This window comes from Doryrhamphus excisus, linkage group LG8 (assembly GCF_037039965.1).
Source record: "Doryrhamphus excisus strain RoL-2023G ecotype Guam linkage group LG8, RoL_Dexc_Guam_v1.1, whole genome shotgun sequence".
NCBI classification, from domain to species: Eukaryota; Metazoa; Chordata; class Actinopteri; order Syngnathiformes; family Syngnathidae; genus Doryrhamphus; species Doryrhamphus excisus.
The window spans coordinates 5,848,624-5,866,766 of NC_136364.1; the positions used below are offsets into that span (position 1 = coordinate 5,848,624).

At 38.8% G+C, this 18,143-nt stretch overlaps 1 protein-coding gene across 5 annotated transcripts in view; it reads left to right on the forward strand.

The window, feature by feature from the left end:
• dock10 (dedicator of cytokinesis 10) overlaps window positions 1–18,143 on the forward strand; it is a 52,905-nt gene that overhangs the window by 12,412 nt on the left and 22,350 nt on the right. For 4 of the 5 annotated variants that reach the window (XM_078792677.1, XM_078792674.1, XM_078792679.1 and 1 more), the window contains exons 5-29: window positions 1,674–1,746; window positions 1,944–2,096; window positions 3,341–3,475; window positions 3,557–3,743; window positions 4,125–4,210; window positions 5,261–5,344; window positions 5,416–5,574; window positions 7,882–8,130; window positions 8,202–8,324; window positions 9,954–10,036; window positions 10,111–10,233; window positions 10,296–10,375; window positions 10,449–10,636; window positions 11,521–11,586; window positions 11,656–11,748; window positions 11,825–11,948; window positions 12,029–12,150; window positions 13,711–13,794; window positions 13,889–13,981; window positions 14,160–14,278; window positions 16,278–16,347; window positions 17,105–17,218; window positions 17,293–17,364; window positions 17,435–17,581; window positions 17,670–17,753. In XM_078792677.1, the coding sequence (XP_078648803.1) occupies window positions 1,674–1,746; window positions 1,944–2,096; window positions 3,341–3,475; window positions 3,557–3,743; window positions 4,125–4,210; window positions 5,261–5,344; window positions 5,416–5,574; window positions 7,882–8,130; window positions 8,202–8,324; window positions 9,954–10,036; window positions 10,111–10,233; window positions 10,296–10,375; window positions 10,449–10,636; window positions 11,521–11,586; window positions 11,656–11,748; window positions 11,825–11,948; window positions 12,029–12,150; window positions 13,711–13,794; window positions 13,889–13,981; window positions 14,160–14,278; window positions 16,278–16,347; window positions 17,105–17,218; window positions 17,293–17,364; window positions 17,435–17,581; window positions 17,670–17,753 (2,911 nt within the window). The remainder of the gene's footprint in view (window positions 1–1,673; window positions 1,747–1,943; window positions 2,097–3,340; window positions 3,476–3,556; window positions 3,744–4,124; window positions 4,211–5,260; window positions 5,345–5,415; window positions 5,575–7,881; window positions 8,131–8,201; window positions 8,325–9,953; window positions 10,037–10,110; window positions 10,234–10,295; window positions 10,376–10,448; window positions 10,637–11,520; window positions 11,587–11,655; window positions 11,749–11,824; window positions 11,949–12,028; window positions 12,151–13,710; window positions 13,795–13,888; window positions 13,982–14,159; window positions 14,279–16,277; window positions 16,348–17,104; window positions 17,219–17,292; window positions 17,365–17,434; window positions 17,582–17,669; window positions 17,754–18,143) is intronic. The other variant, XM_078792675.1, reaches the window with a different exon arrangement.

The following is an 18,143-nucleotide window of genomic DNA, read 5'->3' on the forward strand; positions in this document are numbered from 1 at the left end:
ATTTGTTCACTTCCTGCTTTCCTAATATAATTGAAGTTATTTATTTCTTTATTTAATCAATTTTTGTATTTTTTTAAAGAAATTTGTGTATTTTTTAAATACATTTTAAAATATATTTTTTAAAATAATAAAAAAATAATATTTTTTTTTAGTATTTGTTTATTTTTTAAATAATTTTTAAAAATTTAAATTTTTTTCATTTGAACATGCATCAGATTCCAATTGAGTGCATCCCATAATCAGTTCCCAGTTCCACATGTCCAAAAGGAGTAGGAAGAAGCAAAGCTTATTAAATCCTACCCCTCCATCTGGTACTTTTACAATCACTAACTCTTACATTTGTTCACTTCCTGCTTTCCTAATATAATCGAAGTTATTTATTTCTTTATTTAATAAATTTTTGTATTTTTTTTAATTATTATTTTTTATTTTTTTAAATATTTAAAAAAAATATTTTTTTATAAATTTTTTAATAATTTTTTTAAATAATTTGTATTTTTATTTTTACAATTTTAATTTTTTCATTTGAACATGCATCAGATTCCAATTGAGTGCATCCCATAATCAGTTCCCAGTTCCACATGTCCAAAAGGAGTAGGAAGAAGCAAAGCTTATTAAATCCTACCCCTCCATCTGGTACTTTTACAATCACTAACTCTTACATTTGTTCACTTCCTGCTTTCCTAATATAATTGAAGTTATTTATTTCTTTATTTAATAAATTTTTGTATTTTTTTTATTATTATTTTTTATTTTTTTAAATATTTTTAAAAAATATTTTTTTATAAATTTTTTAATAATTTTTAAAAATAATTTGTATTTTTATTTTTACAATTTTAATTTTTTCATTTGAACATGCATCAGATTCCAATTGAGTGCATCCCATAATCAGTTCCCAGTTCCACATGTCCAAAAGGAGTAGGAAGAAGCAAAGCTTATTAAATCCTACCCCTCCATCTGGTACTTACAATACTTACAATCAGTAACTGTTACATTTGTTCACTTCCTGAGATTTATCTAACACTCAAAAATACACAGTGTCCTTAAACCGCCCCAAGGAGAAGACAAGGAGACAGATACAGAGTTGTTCATCGTTCTGCGTGCGTCCTATGAACCGATAAACCACACACACGCAATAAAGACGATTAAAAGATTGCCAATGCAGAATCTGTCCGGAATCTGCCCATAGTGTCCCAACTCTAAAGTAGTCTTTGGTAGAAAATGAGTTCATCTTATCTCGTCGTTATCTTTTGGACAGTCGTTCCAAAGAGTCAGCATTCGGTGACGCGTGTGGATGAAAGACCGAAATGCATAGAAAATGATTTGACATTTATGCAACGTTTCTCCCGCATAAACAATGACATCCATACTCCAAGTATGCAGCTCCTGTATGCATTTGGTGGTTTCCGCTAAGATTCGTCTGCCAGTCTGAGCATTCTTGCGTCAGCCCGTCGTGGCCGCAAATCCTCCGACTGCGGCGATTATTTTCGACAGCCATGTGACCTTTAGCGCCGGCGCGGCCATTTTTGCACACTAAACAAAGCGTCAGCTTATCTACTGTTGACTCTGAAGCCAAAGGGTCTGCTCCAGGGAGGATTAATCGGGTTAAGTCTTTGCGTACTTCATCACCGGCGTTCCACATCAATATTGTCTCCTGCTTTGGTTCTTTGTAGGAAATTATACAAAGCGGAGAAGCTGCCTTCCCATTCGTTTGAGATCGACTATGAGGACATGGACAAAGATGAGGTCGGTAGTGGCTTCAATCTTCTGACAAATGCCTTTTAGATGCCGGCTGCGTCCCGGCGTTATGACGCTCAAATCAGTTTAAAAGCCTTCATGCTGTTACGACGTACTCAAGTACAGCCTCGTCAGTGTTGACAAACGGCCGACTTCCATCGCATCGATCCACTGACTGAGGTTGGACTTTACGCGTCCTTTTACAGGATACCACGTCTCTGTCGTCCTCCAAAGGAGGCGGCGGCGGCGGTGGAGGAGGAGGCGGTGGAGGAGGCGGAGGAGGAGTTGGAGTGTTTCGGTCCGGCTGGCTCTACAAGGGCAACTTTAACAGCACCGTCAACAACAGTATCACCGTGCGGGTGAGGACCAATTATTTTCCTTAAGTGCGCTACAATAGCCTGGAATTTTTTTTCAGTTTCATAAACAATGAAAATGAATGAGATGATTTTGAAAGAAGGATGTACATTTTTGCATAGAGGCCTACTATCAACAACTGTCAAGCCTCATTTTGGAGAGCAGCACAAACTGGGTCTAACAAGGACAGAAAAACGCTGCACAAATATCTAAGTTTGTAGGACGACCAGTGTTTTAGGAGATCCGTTGATTGTGGTAGGAAATGGCTATTAGCAACAAACGATGAGAGTCTAATCTTTCTTTTGGTATACACTACCGCTCTAACGTTTGGGATCACTTGCAAATTTCTTTGTCTTCCAAAGAAAAATGCATTTTCATGCATTTCACAAACAATTTTTTCCATTTGACAAACATTTTTATCCATTTTACAAACAATGAAAATGAATGAGATGATTTAGAAAGAAGGATGTATATTTTTGCATAGAGGCCTACTATCAACAACTGTCAGTCCTCTGCATCAATCTCCTGGTCTGGCTGCTAATCCAAGTTCATCATTTTATAAGGCTAATAGATGATTAGAAAAGACATCTAAAAATCTCTTACCATGCTGTTAACTACTCCCTTCAGAGAGCAGCACAAACTGGGTCTAACAAGGACAGAAAAACGCTGCACAAATATCTGAGAGTGTGTAGTTTAAGACAAAGACCTGGCAGCTGCACTAAATAGTAGCCGTCAAACACCAGTGTCAGTATCAACAGTGAAGCGGCCACTTCAGGATGCTGGACTTCATGGCAGGACTGCCAAGAAAAAGCCAGATCTCAAACCGGACCAAAAGTGATCCCAAACTTTTGAGCAATAGTGTATGTTTCATTCAGATTTGATTGGCTGAGTCGCATCATGCGGGATGCCTTGAAGGCGACCTATTATGCTCATTTTCCACCCCTGTATTGAGTTATGGAGCAGCTCCACAAAGCTTTCTAGATCTTCCAGACTCTTTGGATTTCCTAAACTGTTTTAATTTATTGCAACCAGGCCATAAAGGCCATAAAAATGCTTCAAAAATGTACAGACTAAGTCTAGGTCTAGGTCCGTGTTGGATGGCATCGGTGTCCTAACTCAAGCTGCGGCCCACCAGTTAGTGTTCCCTGGTTTAAGTACGATTCAATCCCACTAACGAACAGACCTCCGTTTCTGTTCCACGTCAAATGATGAATGAAATGTTACAATCATGTCTTGATGTCGTTGCAAGTCATTCAAGAGGAGATACTTCCAGCTGACTCAGTTGACAGACAACTCTTACATCATGAACTTCTACAAGGACGAGAAGATCTCTAAGGAACCGAAGGGTTGCATCTTTCTCGACTCCTGTACTGGCGTGGTGCAGGTACGCTACAAGTCATCATTCAAGTCAAGACATCAGATGTCGCGTTTTTAATTAACACATAAACGACCTGATCATTTCTAGAATAATCGTCTAAGGAAGCATGCCTTCGAGCTGAAGATGAACGAGGTCACATACTTTGTGTTGGCCGCCGAGACCGAGCAAGATATGGAGGAGTGGATCAGCACCTTGACGCGGATCTTGCAGATCACGCCTCACGACGGACCCGCTCCGGACCGCAAGAGTCTGGACCTGTCCGACCATCGCCAGGGTGAGAAACAGTTGCAGGAAGCTACGGATGGATGAATGAATATTATATTAGAAAATATTCAGAGATCCTTAATCCTTTATCCAAAAATGTATCGTTCATTTTCACTTCCATGGTGTTGGCTTTCCTTTTCTTTGCCGCACAGCCGCCTGGGAGACAATATAAAGTTACCAAGCAATGTCGTCCTGTCACACAAAATAAAGTTTTTATTGAATTTTTGGGAACGCAAAACACAAAACGTCACAATATGGATCCATGCATCCATCTACGTATTTCTATGCCGCTTACCCTCAGCGTCACAATAGTATGCTGGAGCCTATCCCAGCTGGACAGGTCGCCAGCCAATCGCAGGGGATTTGACCTCTGGGTTTGTTCTTCCTCCAGACGTGTTCGACCTGTCGTTGAGCGACTGCTGTTTGCAGGAGAACGAAGATGCGACGGAAAACGGCATTAACCCTGAGCTAGCTAAGGTAGGCTGCTTTTGTCTATCGTAATTCATTAGAAAAAATACATCTCTGACAGTAATAATATTGATAGTTTTTGCTGCAAATTGCTGCAATGTCGTCCTGTCATCCAAAATAAAGTTTTTATTGAATTTATGGTAGTGCAAAACACAAAAAAACGTTGCAATACGGAAGGTTGTACGCTTTAAATTATTATTATTTATTCTAAATTATTTGAATTATTTGTACAAATTACTGTTTACGCTGTACATTGTTCATATTTGATGTCATCTATTTATTCTCCACATTATTATTTATTATTTTACGGGAGCCAGGCAACGACATTTCGTTGGCAATTTCTATCTATTTTTCTATAATTATTTTTCTATCATTTATATATATATATATAATATAATTATATATATAATATATTTTTTTCTATAATTATTTTTCTATAATTTATATATAATATATATATATAAAATATAATATAGAAATATATATATATTTGTAATTTTTTTAATTAGAATTTCTTATTCTAATTTAATATATAATTATATATATATAATATAATTTATTATATATACTATATATTTGTTTTATGTTTTTTTCTATAATTATTTTTCTATAATATAGCTATTTTCCACACAGTGTGTCTAGTTATTTGTAATCAACTACCTATAACCATTTTCCAAATATGTCAGTGTTAAATTGAATGTAAAAAAACGTAACTATAATGAATATATCATCTACACAAAGAACCATGTAATTTGGTAATTACCAATACAAATCGGAAATTGGGTAAAATGACGATTAAAAGCAAAAATCCCAAAATAATTGCACAAATGTGTTTTGCTTTCTTTGAGGGGATGCAAGCGAATAGCATAATTAGCATTGTGGTTTCAAGTAATGATACATCCTTAAAAACAGCTTTGATGTAACCTCGTGGTGCAGATATAGACGCTAGTGTCTATTCAGAGCGTGCAGCAGCCGTGCGGTTTGTGCTTTTTCAAGGGTATAATTATCTGGAAGAGTGCATTTCTCTTTTGCTCCATTGTGTCTTCTTCTCTTCTGCAGTATATCTCAGAGACCGATGAGGGAATTCGATGCGCTCGGAGAGAAGAGAGATTGAATCTTTTCTCGCTTGACCCCGATACTCCTGTATGTACCAACGGCACCGCGTATACTCATATTTGAATTCATACTTAAGCTATAAAATTTGTCAATGACAGGTGCTGAGGAGCCCACGTGTGGAACACCCATCGAGTGAAAACACCACAGTGCGTCCTTTTGAGGAGAAACTGGGCAGAAGGTTCATGGTGACCTGCCGATCCCTCAACTTTATGCTGCAGGGCTGCATCAGCGAGACTGAAACAGGACCGGTCACTAACGTAGGAAGCACTATTCTTTATTATTCTTGGTGTTTGGGAAATTATTTTTCTGTTGGAACAATGCCTCATTTCCCTTTTTAAGTCCATACTCTCATTGGTAGGAAATATGCATCAGCAGCCATCAAAAAATCTAAACTAAAACTAAAATCTCTTACCATGCTGTTAACTACTTCTTTCAGAGAGCAGCAAAAACGGGGTCTAACAAGGACAGAAAAACGATGCACATCTAAAAATCAAAACTAAAACTAAAATCTCTTACCATGCTGTTAACTACTCCCTTCAGAGAGCAGCACAAACTGGGTCTAACAAGGACAGAAAAACGATGCACATCTAAAAATCTAAACTAAAACTAAAATCTCTTACCATGCTGTTAACTACTCCTTTCAGAGAGCAGCAAAAACGGGGTCTAACAAGGACACAAAAACGATGCACATCTAAAAATGTAAACTAAAACTAAAAAACTAAAATCTCTTACCATGCTGTTAACTACTCCTTTCAGAGAGTAGCACAAACTGGGTCTAACAAGGACAGAAAAACGACACACATCTAAAAATTCAAACAAAAACTAAAATCTCTTACCATGCTGTTAACTACTCCCTTCAGAGAGCAGCAAAAACTTGGTCTAACAAGGACAGAAAAACGATGCACATCTAAAAATCAAAACTAAAACTAAAATCTCTTACCATGCTGTTAACTACTCCCTTCAGAGAGCAGCAAAAACGGGGTCTAACAAGGACAGAAAAACGATGCACATCTAAAAATTAAAACTAAAACTAAAATCTCTTACCATGCTGTTAACTACTCCCTTCAGAGAGCAGCACAAACTGGGTCTAACAAGGACAGAAAAACGATGCACATCTAAAAATCTAAACTAAAACTAAAATCTCTTACCATGCTGTTTCCTACTCCTTTCAGAGAGCAGCACAAACTGGGTCTAACAAGGACAGAAAAACAATGCACATCTAAAAATCGTAACTAAAACTAAAATCTCTTACCATGCTGTTAACTACTCCTTTCAGAGAGCAGCAAAAACTGGGTCTAACAAGGACAGAAAAACGATGCACATGTAAAAATGTAAACTAAAACTAAAATATCTTACCATGCTGTTAACTACTCCTTTCAGAGAGTAGCACAAACTGGGTCTAACAAGGACAGAAAAACAACACACATCTAAAAATGCAAACAAAAACTAAAATCTCTTACCATGCTGTTAACTACTCCCTTCAGAGAGCAGCAAAAACTTGGTCTAACAAGGACAGAAAAACGATGCACATCTAAAAATCGTAACTAAAACTAAAATCTCTTACCATGCTGTTTACTACTCCTTTCAGAGAGCAGCACAAACTGGGTCTAACAAGGACAGAAAAACGATGCACATCTAAAAATCGTAACTAAAACTAAAATCTCTTACCATGCTGTTAACTACTCCTTTCAGAGAGCAGCAAAAACGGGGTCTAACAAGGACAGAAAAACGATGCACATCTAAAAATGTAAACTAAAACTAAAAAACTAAAATCTCTTACCATGCTGTTAACTACTCCTTTCAGAGAGTAGCACAAACTGGGTCTAACAAGGACAGAAAAACGACACACATCTAAAAATGCAAACAAAAACTAAAATCTCTTACCATGCTGTTAACTACTCCCTTCAGAGAGCAGCAAAAACTGGGTCTAACAAGGACAGAAAAACAATGCACATCTAAAAATCGTAACTAAAACTAAAATATCTTACCATGCTGATAACTACTCCCTTCAGAGAGCAGCACAAACCGGGTCTAACAAGGACAGAAAAACGCTGCACAAATATGTGAGAGTGTGTAGTTTAAGACAAAGACCTGGCAGCTGCACTAAATAGTAGCCGTCAAACACCAGTGTCAGTATCATTTTTTTTTTTGGATTGCCAAGAAAAAGCCATATCTCAGACTAGCCAAAAACATTTCCAAGTGATCCCAAACTTTTGAGCGGTAGTGTATTATAACATGGATTTCAGAGTGGGACAGAAGGACCCAAACATTCGCAACACTAGCTTAACTATGTGAGCTACAGTGCTAACCAACTGGCTTAGCTGTGTTTTTGGGTTATGAGTTTCCGGAATTGAGCCCCCCAACTTCCATTTTTTTCCGAAGCTTGAGGCAGTATCTGTTACGCATGTTGGGGATGACACCAGCATGCAGAGACGGGAACCCAGTCTCTAAACTAAAACTAGCAACAGGTGAACGTAACAAGGACATAAAAACGCTACTGAGACCGAAACCGTAACGCAGTATCACGTCAAGAGTGACAAATTTGATACCCTGTCTTCCACCAGATTGAGCCTTTCTTCGTGTCGTTAGCACTGTTGGATATAAGAGATGGGAGGAAGGTATCTGCTGACTTCCACGTGGACCTCAACCATGAGGCCGTTCGTCAGATGCTGGGGGGCCTCAGTAACGGGTCATGCAGTGCGGGCACTGGCTCAGGAGCTCAGGAGAACGGCCTGTGCTCTCCTGTGGAGAAGAATTCAGGAGATAGTCACCCTCGCGTGGAGTTGGAGCACTGGTTATGCTTTCCTAAACAGGTACCAGCAAACCATAACACCAAAAGTTGTTATTGGGAATTGAGTATGTTTTTGGCATGCAATCCATACAGGCCATATTCTCGTTGACCAACCCTCACGTGGATATAGTGATGGTGGCCAGAATAGAGAAGGTGCTGATGGGTAACATCGCTTGTGGGACCGAGCCGTACATCAAGAACACAGACTCCAGCAAGGTCAGAAAGTCTTTTTCTGCAATTTTGCTGCATGCTTTGAATGGGAAATAGTATCGCCATCTAGTGGACAAATAGAAATAGCCAGTAGTGCAAAATTGAAATCCAATCGAATTATTTATTGCAACTTTTAACCTAACAAAAAAGTACAAAACATTGTAACTTTTGGGAAAAAAACTGAAAAAGAACTCGGTGGAACCGCTAAATGGTTGTTAGTGTTCCAAAATATTTTGTTACCTCCACCAAGCACCTTCTGTTGGCGTTTATCTCTTTGTCTGTTTCAGTTCTGAATGGAATTGGATATAAATTTCAGGAATCGGAAATTAGAGCTGCACGGCGGTCGAGTGGTTAGCGCGTAGACCTCACAGCTAGGAGACCAGGGTTCAATTGACCCTTGGCTATCTCTGTGTGGAGTTTGCATGTTCTCCCCGTGCATGCGTGGGTTTTCTCCGGGTACTCCGGTTTCCTCCCACATTCCAAAAACATGCTAGGTTAATTGGCCACTCCAAATTGTCCATAGGTATGAATGTGAGTGTGAATGGTTGTTTGTCTATATGTGCCCTGTGATTGGCTGGCCACCAGTCCAGGGTGGACCCCGCCTCTTGCCTGAAGACAGCTGGGATAGGCTCCAGCGGTAGAAAACGAATGAATGAATGAATGTTATGCGTTTGCATGCTAATGCTAGTATTGCTAGCATGTTAACATTGATATTGTAGCATTTTTAGACATTTTAATTTTCAAGACTTAGCACTATCATGCTCATTGTTGGCATGTTAGCATGAGTGTGAATGGTTGTTTGTCTATATGTGCCCTGTGATTGGCTGGCCACCAGTCCACAGTGGACCCCGCCTCTCGCCCTAAGACAGCTGGGATAGGTTCCAGCAGTAGAAAACAAATGAATGAATGAATGTTATGCGTTTGCATGCTAATGCTAGTATTGCTAGCATGTTAACATTGGCATTGTAGCATTTTTAGCCATTTTAATATTCAAGACTTGTTAGCAAGTAGCATGTTAGCATGAGTATGAATGGTTGTTTGTCTATATGTGCCCTGTGATTGGCTGGCCACCACTCCAGGGTGACAAAGACAGCTGGGATAGGCTCCAGCACCCCCTCCCCCCCGTGACCCTTGTGAGGAAAAGCAGTAGAAAATGAATGAATGGAAAAATTGAAATTTGATATGGAAGAACTGATTCAATTATGGGAGTGATTCGGATTACCGTCTGGATCCAGGAATTTTTTTAAAGGATTCTTTAGCATTTTCTGCATTTGTGCAAATACAGGACTAGTTTCCAACAGGATCTACAAAATATCAAAGAAAAAAAAATATTATTTTGGTGTCAATCACAATTGGGGGGTACTGTCGCGCTCTCTGAGTGCTTCTCTAGTTGAATAGATTTGTGGACATTCTGTGCTTTGTTGGGGTTAAGGTTACAAATACTGTAATACTTTGTTAGCACATGCTGCCCTTATGATCACAAGGGTTCTGCATCCTGGATAGAAGATATAAGTCTCAAATAGACTTGTATCTGAGATTTTAGATTAAGATCAATACAATACAATCAATATTGGATCGGGACACTCCAAGTTTTACGAGTTGCTTGCTAAGAATTCCTTCTGCTTCCTCGTACAGACCGTCCAAAAGATTCTAAAATCCAATAAACAGTTCTGTGGTAAGCTGGGAAAATACCGAATGCCCTTTGCTTGGTCTGTCAGGTCAGTATCACTCAACAGAACGTGATCATTTCCATCATTTCTGTTCCATAACCTTTCTTATTTTATATTAAAAGGTCCCTTTTTAAAGACAACCACGGGGCACTGGACCGAGAGTCTCGTTTCTCACCTCTCTTCAAACAGGAGAGCAACAAGATTTCTACAGAAGACCTGATTAAGCTTGTGTCCGAGTACAGAAGGTAAAGAAACTCACTTTGAATCCTTCAAGACATCATTTTTATATCATTTTCATCAAAACCAGAGCTGAGAAGACCAGCAAGCTTCAGACCATTCCCGGGACTTTGGACGTCACAGTGGACTATGTTCCGTTGGAGCTTCCAAGTACGACCACTTGACACGCCTTGCTCTCCGATTCTGCCTTTTTGGTCTCCAAACATCTAATTGGTATTTTCAGACTGTGTGACATCCTCCTACATCCCAGTGAAGCCCTTTGAGGATCTGAGCAAACACCAGCCCACCGTGGAGGTGGAGGAGTTTGTCCAAGACACCACCAAGTTCACTCAGCCGTACCGTGTCTATCGAAACCACATCTACGTCTACCCCAAGCATCTCAAATACGACAGCCAGAAGAGCTTTGCCAAGGTAAAGCTGTGGCGTCGTTTAGCTTTTATTTCCGTCAAACATCTCATCCACGGTTGTCAAGACAGTTTTCCTCAAAACAAGATACTGTTTAACCTGAATTATAAGACTATTTTTTTCAGTGAAAAAGTCTAAAAACAGGTGGCGCCAAATGTGAGTCAGAGCTTTTTTCCCTGTCACTCACACCAGCGACCTGGATAGATACATCTTCTGAATGTTATAATTTCTCGAAACAGACTACTTGTCTGATATTCAGGTCAATATGCTTTACAGATACATATAAAAAATATGAATATGAATTGAATGGGTTGCCAGTCAAACTATTGTGGCCTTAAGATAAACAAAAAAAAACACAGAAAATATGATCCAAAATTCAAACACTGGTATTTTGCTAAGCATATATACTATAAGGTACGGACATACCTTGGTTTTCAATGCAAGTTCCGTCCCAGTTTTCATACATGGTCTCAGTTTAAGTTCAATCCTGTTGAAGAAATTAAAAATCAAGGAAGCTGATGGTGTGAAAAATCACAAATGGTGGTAGATGGTGAGGAGCCATGGTCCCCCCCCCCCCATTCTTCTTCTTGTTTTTGTCTGCAATAAATAGAATTAGTTATTATTAGTTATGTTTCATTGTTTTCAAATTAACAACAGCTACTTGTTGACTATGACTTATGACTTATGTCTTCATTGTGGACTTTTAAGTGTCCACCAGTGGTCCGCCAATCACATTTTGAGACCCTCTGGACCCCTATTGTTTAGTGTCATATACCAAAAACTAGAGTCATTATATTTATTTATATATATATATATTTATATCTGATTACATTTCCTCTGCCGTTATTTATGTACGGTCTTATGGGTTATAGTGGTCTTTCTGTCCACAGGCTCGTAATCTAGCAGTCTATGTGGAGTTCCGCAGCTCAGATGAAGAACTCGCCAAACCTTTAAAGGTAACATGTTCTCCAAAAAACATAAGCATGGCTTTTATTTTGAAAAGACACCCAATTTGTCTTTTTCAGTGCATTTACGGCAAGCCGGGAGGTCCGGTTTTCACCTCAGCAGCCTGTTCCACCGTCCTGCATCACTCTCAGAACCCCGACTTCTACGATGAGGTGAACTCAGCACACTTGGTTCCTGCAGCAAGGACACACAAGTTCAATATAAAGTTGTTACTTCCATGCCCAAAAGGTGAAGATCGAACTCCCGACCCAACTCCACGAAAAGCACCATCTGCTCTTCTCGTTTTACCATGTGACTTGTGACATCAATGCAAAGACCAACGCTAAGAGGAAAGAAGCCCTGGAGACCCCTGGTGAGCATCAATAGATTATGGCTTCTTGTAGTATTTTGTGACAACATTGAGTATCCTGTGTTGTGTCTGTGGGTTTATAGTGGGATACTCTTGGCTGCCTCTCCTCAAAGATGGTCGTCTGTCATCTCAGGAGTTCAACATCTCTGTCTCCAGTAACCTGCCGCCTGGTTACCTGGCAATAAAAGAGGCCGGCAACACCAAGGTAATGGTAATGGTAATGGTTAAATGTCATTAGAACATGCATCAGATTCCAATTGAGTGCATCCCATAATCAGTTCCCAGTTCCACATGTCCAAAAGGAGTAGGAAGTAGCAAAGCTTATTAAATCCTACCCCTCCATCTGGTACTTTTACAATCGCTAACTGTTACATTTGTTCACTTCCTGCTTTCCTAATATAATTGAAGTTATTTATTTCTTTATTTAATTAATTGTTGTATTTTTTTTATTACTTATTTTAGTTTTTTAAATACATTTTTGTATTTTTTTAAATACATTTTTAATTTTTTTTAAATATTTTTTAATATAATTTTTATTTTTTAAATAATTTTTAAAAATTTTAATTACATTTCTTTTCATTTGAACATGTATCAGATTCCAATTGAGTGCATCCCATAATCAGTTCCCAGTTCCACATGTCCAAAAGGAGTAGGAAGAAGCAAAGCTTATTAAATCCTACCCCTCCATCTGGTACTTTTACAATCACTAACTGTTACATTTGTTCACTTCCTGCTTTCCTAATATAGTTAAAAAATGTAATTTTATTTTATTTTATTTTTATCACATAGTGAAGTAGGAGGTGATATGAGCATCCAATGACATAATGTTTTGTTTTTTTTTAGCTAATTGGTTATTTTTAGCCTTATTCATTATTTTAGCTGTTTGAAGATGAACCATATCAGTAATTTGAAGTATGTTCTCTGTAGGCGGCATTATGAATTATCCTTACTGACCTTTTTTGCAGTACATTTAGCCAGTGAAGATAGTTATAACTAAGATAGTTATTATCCCATATTTCCACACAATAAGTAAAATATGGTAGAACCAGAGAGCAATAAAGAGTGTGGAGTGATTTCTGATTGAGAACAAATTTTGCTTTGTTCAATATTGAAATATTTCTGTCCACCTTATGTTGTATATTTGTAATATTAGGTTTCCAGCTCATATTTTCATCTATTATGATCCCCAGAAAGGTATTTTCCTTCACCCTTTCAATGTCCACACCGTCTATTTGTATTTGCTGGTGCGTGTCCTTTCTGCTGTTAGCAAACAGCATGATTTTAGTTTTATTTAGGTTCAAGGGCAATCTATTATCATCATTTTAGTGTGACCATTTCTTCTCTGACCTTTCTAATGATACCAACTTTAAGTCTTTCGTAACTTTGGAGATATCATTGATGTACAAGTTGAACAGTTTTGGCCCCAGCATTGATCCCTGCGGAACTCGTGGGGAAGGTGAGGGAATAGAAGGTTATGTGGAGTTTAAACGTTGGACAAGTCGGATATTTTGAGTCTGCTCAAATGGTCAATGGTTAAGTTTTGTGCCACGAACTGTGGCGGCAACGTTTTTCAACCACGTGTGCTTTACGTGACTGAAGTTTTTTTCTGAGGCGTGCTGTGATCTGTGTGAAAAATCAAGTCAACCTGACTTGTTATGGGGATTACCGATAACACCACCATAAAAATAATAGCGCGGGCAACACGGTAGAGTCGCATCTTTTGACAAATGAGGCCCACGGTTGACGTGATGTGTGCGCTTTGCAGAATGGAGCTGATGTGAAATGGGTGGACGGGGCCAAGGCCATCTTCAAAGTGTGCACCACTGTGGTGTCAACTGTATACACTCAGGTAGACCTTTTAGAAGCACATACTGTATGTTTGGCAAATAACATTTCCTTAATAACTTGGATGTGTTTCTCGTGCATTCCTTTTCTTCCGCCAGGACCCCCACCTGAACAGATTTTTCCAGCAGTGCCAGAAAAGAGAGCTGGACCTCTCACTACCTCCTACCTCCAATTTCCTCAACTGCCTGAAGGTTGGAGAAAAAAACACTTCCTATGCCCTCCAAGTGATTTCTCAATAAGGCCAAATTATTCCACATCTAATCAGTGAAACATTACAGTATGTCAGACTTCATTTTGCGGTGGCGGGCCTTTTTTTAATGGTTGTACTCGCTCCCTTTTTCCTCCTGCCTCTCTTCCACCCTCTTCCAGGGTCTCCTGAGTATGGAGAAAATCCCAGTGATCATCAGATTTCTGCCGGTGCTTTTCAACCAGCTCTTCAAGGTTCTGACTCAGACTGACAATGATGAGGTCACTACTGCCACCACCAGGTAGACTACTGCCATTACAGGCTTCTCATGGGGAGATTGACTTCACAGTCTATGTCAGGGGTGGGCAAATATTTGAATTGAGTTAACAAAATTGTCCGGGGGGGCCAGAACATATATTTAATACACACACTATTTTATGCTTAGAATTTTCATTGAATTAATTGTCTAATTTTATCTGTAAAAGTCCCTTTTTTCAGTAGCACTATAAACATCAGACCACATCAAACTATGTCATTTAATTTTACAGTTTTGTTGTTTTTTTTTTGTTTTTTTGTTGTTTTTATTTACCAAATAAGACATCCGAAGTCATGTTGCCAGTTTGTATGTTAAAAGTAGAAATACTTACAAAGCAACTGGCGGGCCACATTCAAATGCTTGGCGCGCCGCATGTGGCCCCCGGTCTGTAGTTTGCCCACCGCTGGTCTATGTGATGTCGCGTAATCCTGCACCACTCTGCACTTCCAATTTCGTAGCTTCATTCTGTAGGTAGATATAGAATATATAAATACAGACCACCAGAAATCAAAATATGCGTATATAATGATTTTTTTTTCATTATTATTTTTTTCATTTTCGTGCATAAAAATGACAAAATTAAGTAAAATGCAATAGAAGGCATTCAGAAGACACATTCAAAAAAAAGTTGTGATGATGTGTAGTATTACAGAGTGGCCACTAGTAATGATACTGTAATGTTCAGTGAGACACACAAGCACCAGACCGGAACAGATTTGAATGACCTCACAACAGTCACTGTAATTTTTAACATGGGCTTGTGGTGCGGCCGTAACGAATGCTAAGCTAAAAATCAACTCTGAACTCATCACTTCCTGTCCGCCTGCACTCAGCTCCCTCGCACTGGAACACATTCACAGGAAAAGACACCAGCATATTATGAAGATCAAAGGGACCGTACATTGGAGCCTCAGTCCAGGGTGCAGGGTGAAGGAAAATACATTTCAGGGGATCACAATAGATGAAAATATGAGCTGGAAACCTCATATTACAAATATACAACATAAGGTGGCCAGAAATATTTCAATATTGAACAAAGCAAAATTTGTTCTCAATCAGAAATCACTCCACACTCTTTATTGCTCTCTGGTTCTACCATATCTTACTTATTGTGTGGAAATATGGGATAATAACTATAAAAGCAATCTTCACTCGCTAAATGTACTGCAAAAAAGGCCAGTAAGGATAATTCATAATGCCGCCTACAGAGAACATACTAACTCCTTATTTCTAAAATCACAAATACTTCAACTTGCTGATATAGTTCATCTTCAAACAGCTAAAATAATGCATAAGGCTAAAAATAACCAATTAGCTAAAAATGTAATCCAATACTTCTCTATGCAATTCGGTATGTGACAAAAATAAACAAAAAAAATATATAATAAAATAAAAAACATTTAAAAAAATAAATAAAATTATATTAGGAAAGCAGGAAGTGAACAAATGTAAGAGTTAGTGATTGTAAAAGTACCAGATGGAGGGGTAGGATTTAATAAGCTTTGCTTCTTCCTACTCCTTTTGGACATGTGGAACTGGGAACTGATTATGGGATGCACTCAATTGGAATCTGATGCATGTTCAAATGAAAAAAATAAAATTTAAAATTTATAAAATTATTAAAAAATAAAAACAAATTATTTTAAAAAAATATTTAAAATTGTTTTTAAAAATATTTTAAAAAATTAAAACATGTATTTAAAAAAATACAAAAATGTATTTAAAAAATACAAAAATTTATTAAATAAAGAAATAAATAACTTCCATTATATTAGGAAAGCAGGAAGTGAACAAATGTAACAGTTAGTGATTGTAAAAGTACCAGATGGAGGGGTAGGATTTAATAAGCTGTGCTTCTTCCTACTCCTTTTGGACATGTGGAACTGGGAACTGATTATGGGATGCACTCAATTGGAATCTGATGCATGTTCAAATGAAATCAAACCATTACCATTACCATTACCAACCTTGTTTGTGTTTGCAGAGTGCTGGTCCACATTGTTTCCAAGTGCCATGATGAAAACCTTGATCATTATCTGCACTCCTATATTAAGGTATGCTGGTATGTGTGGTATGTCATGATCCTTGCATGACATCACGACTTCACACACGTCTTTGTTTGCAGAAAGGGAAAAAAAGAGCTTTACTTGTGGATATGGAGTAAAAACTGGAGAGTAAGAAAAGCAATTTGAGTAGGACACAAACCGGGACTCAGTCAGAAAGACCACAGTCATATTTTCTTGTCGGCCTCAGTGTTGTAAAACTGCGAGGGAATTTGTGGCGGAGACAAACGGAGGAGGACTTTGCAGCAAGGCTGACGGGGCTGCTGTTGCCATGGTAACAGATTGGCACAATATTCAGCGCTCTCCGTGTGTGTTCTCTCTGTTTGAAAAGATGGGATGGAGAGGGTTGTAATTCACCGCGGCATGAATGGAGAAGGCTGCTATTCATGTGGGGAAGGCTATTCCGTCGTAACATGAATGAGGGCTATTTGCTTACATGCTTTTCATCGTTGTTTATGTATTTATGATTAACTGTGTTCACAACATTCAGAAAATGTAACAAATTTTAGCATGGACGTTAATTTGCCCAAAATTCCAGGAAGACAAACAAGTGTATTGTGCAATACGGCAGCAATGGAACCAATGCGGTAACAACGCCAACATGAATGCAACATTTTAAAGCGCATGCAGAGGTGCATGAACCTCCAAATGCAGCTACTGTCAATAATTGATGATTGACAGTCTGAACTCTAGACCATGAATTTGAGTTTTGAGGCATTTTGAATAATCGATTCACTTACGTGTGTAGTACGTGTTCAAGTCCGAGGCCCACGGCTTCAGGACGGTGCACGAGGAGTTGGCCAAAGGCGTGACTTTTGACCTGAAGAGCAACGAGCAAGCGGCAGTAAGGAACGTCTTGAAGGTTAGTGTCACATGACCTTCATAATGTGTGCATGCATGAATGTGTTAAAATAGCACTGTCGATGTCTCCTTCAGTTTTCCTGGTTCTTCTTTGAACTGATTGTCAAGTCCATGGCCCAACATCTGGTGGACTCGGACAAGGTGAAGGTAATTGGGGTGTATTGGTTATGAAAATGAAATCCAAACTGAAGAGTAACCTTAGCGTCTTTCTTGTCAGCTTCCAAGGCCGCAGCGCTTCCCTTCGTCCTACCAGAGCCGTGTGGAGACCCTGGTGGAGACAGTGTCTGATCACATTTTCTGGAAGAACAAAGACCTGGCAGATGAGACACGCAGCGCCAACTTAGCCGTGGCAGCTTTTGTCAAGGTAGTAATGTTTGCCTTCCAAAAATGTATACAGTATATTATTTCAACGGCGTGAGTAAGTGAAAGCTCGCATGGTGTTTCTCCTGCAGCGTTGCTTCACTCTGATGGACAGAGGCTTCACCTTCAAACTGATCAGCAACTACATCAACATGATCACAGCAACTGACAGCAAGGTGCAAACCCCAACAGAGAATTACAAAATATCAAGTACAACCTTGGTTAGCATCATTAACTCTTTCCAGAAGGACTCTAACCAAAACAAACATAAGAAATAACGTAAATCTAATTTGTCACATTAGTACAGTTTTATATGCGTACAAATACACATAAATTATGAAGGAAATGGATAAATGAACATTTACTTTTACCGTCACTGATGAAAAAAATAGCATAGACCAGCTAGAGACCCGCTACCAGCATGACCAGCATATGTTGTGTTTTGGTGCTGGTGTGACCAACATACCGGCATAGCTTTTGTTTCCATGGTCTGGAGGACCAGCATAGAAACAAGAACACAACGTGTGCTGGTCTATGCTGGTAGCGGGTCTATGCTGGTAGCGGGT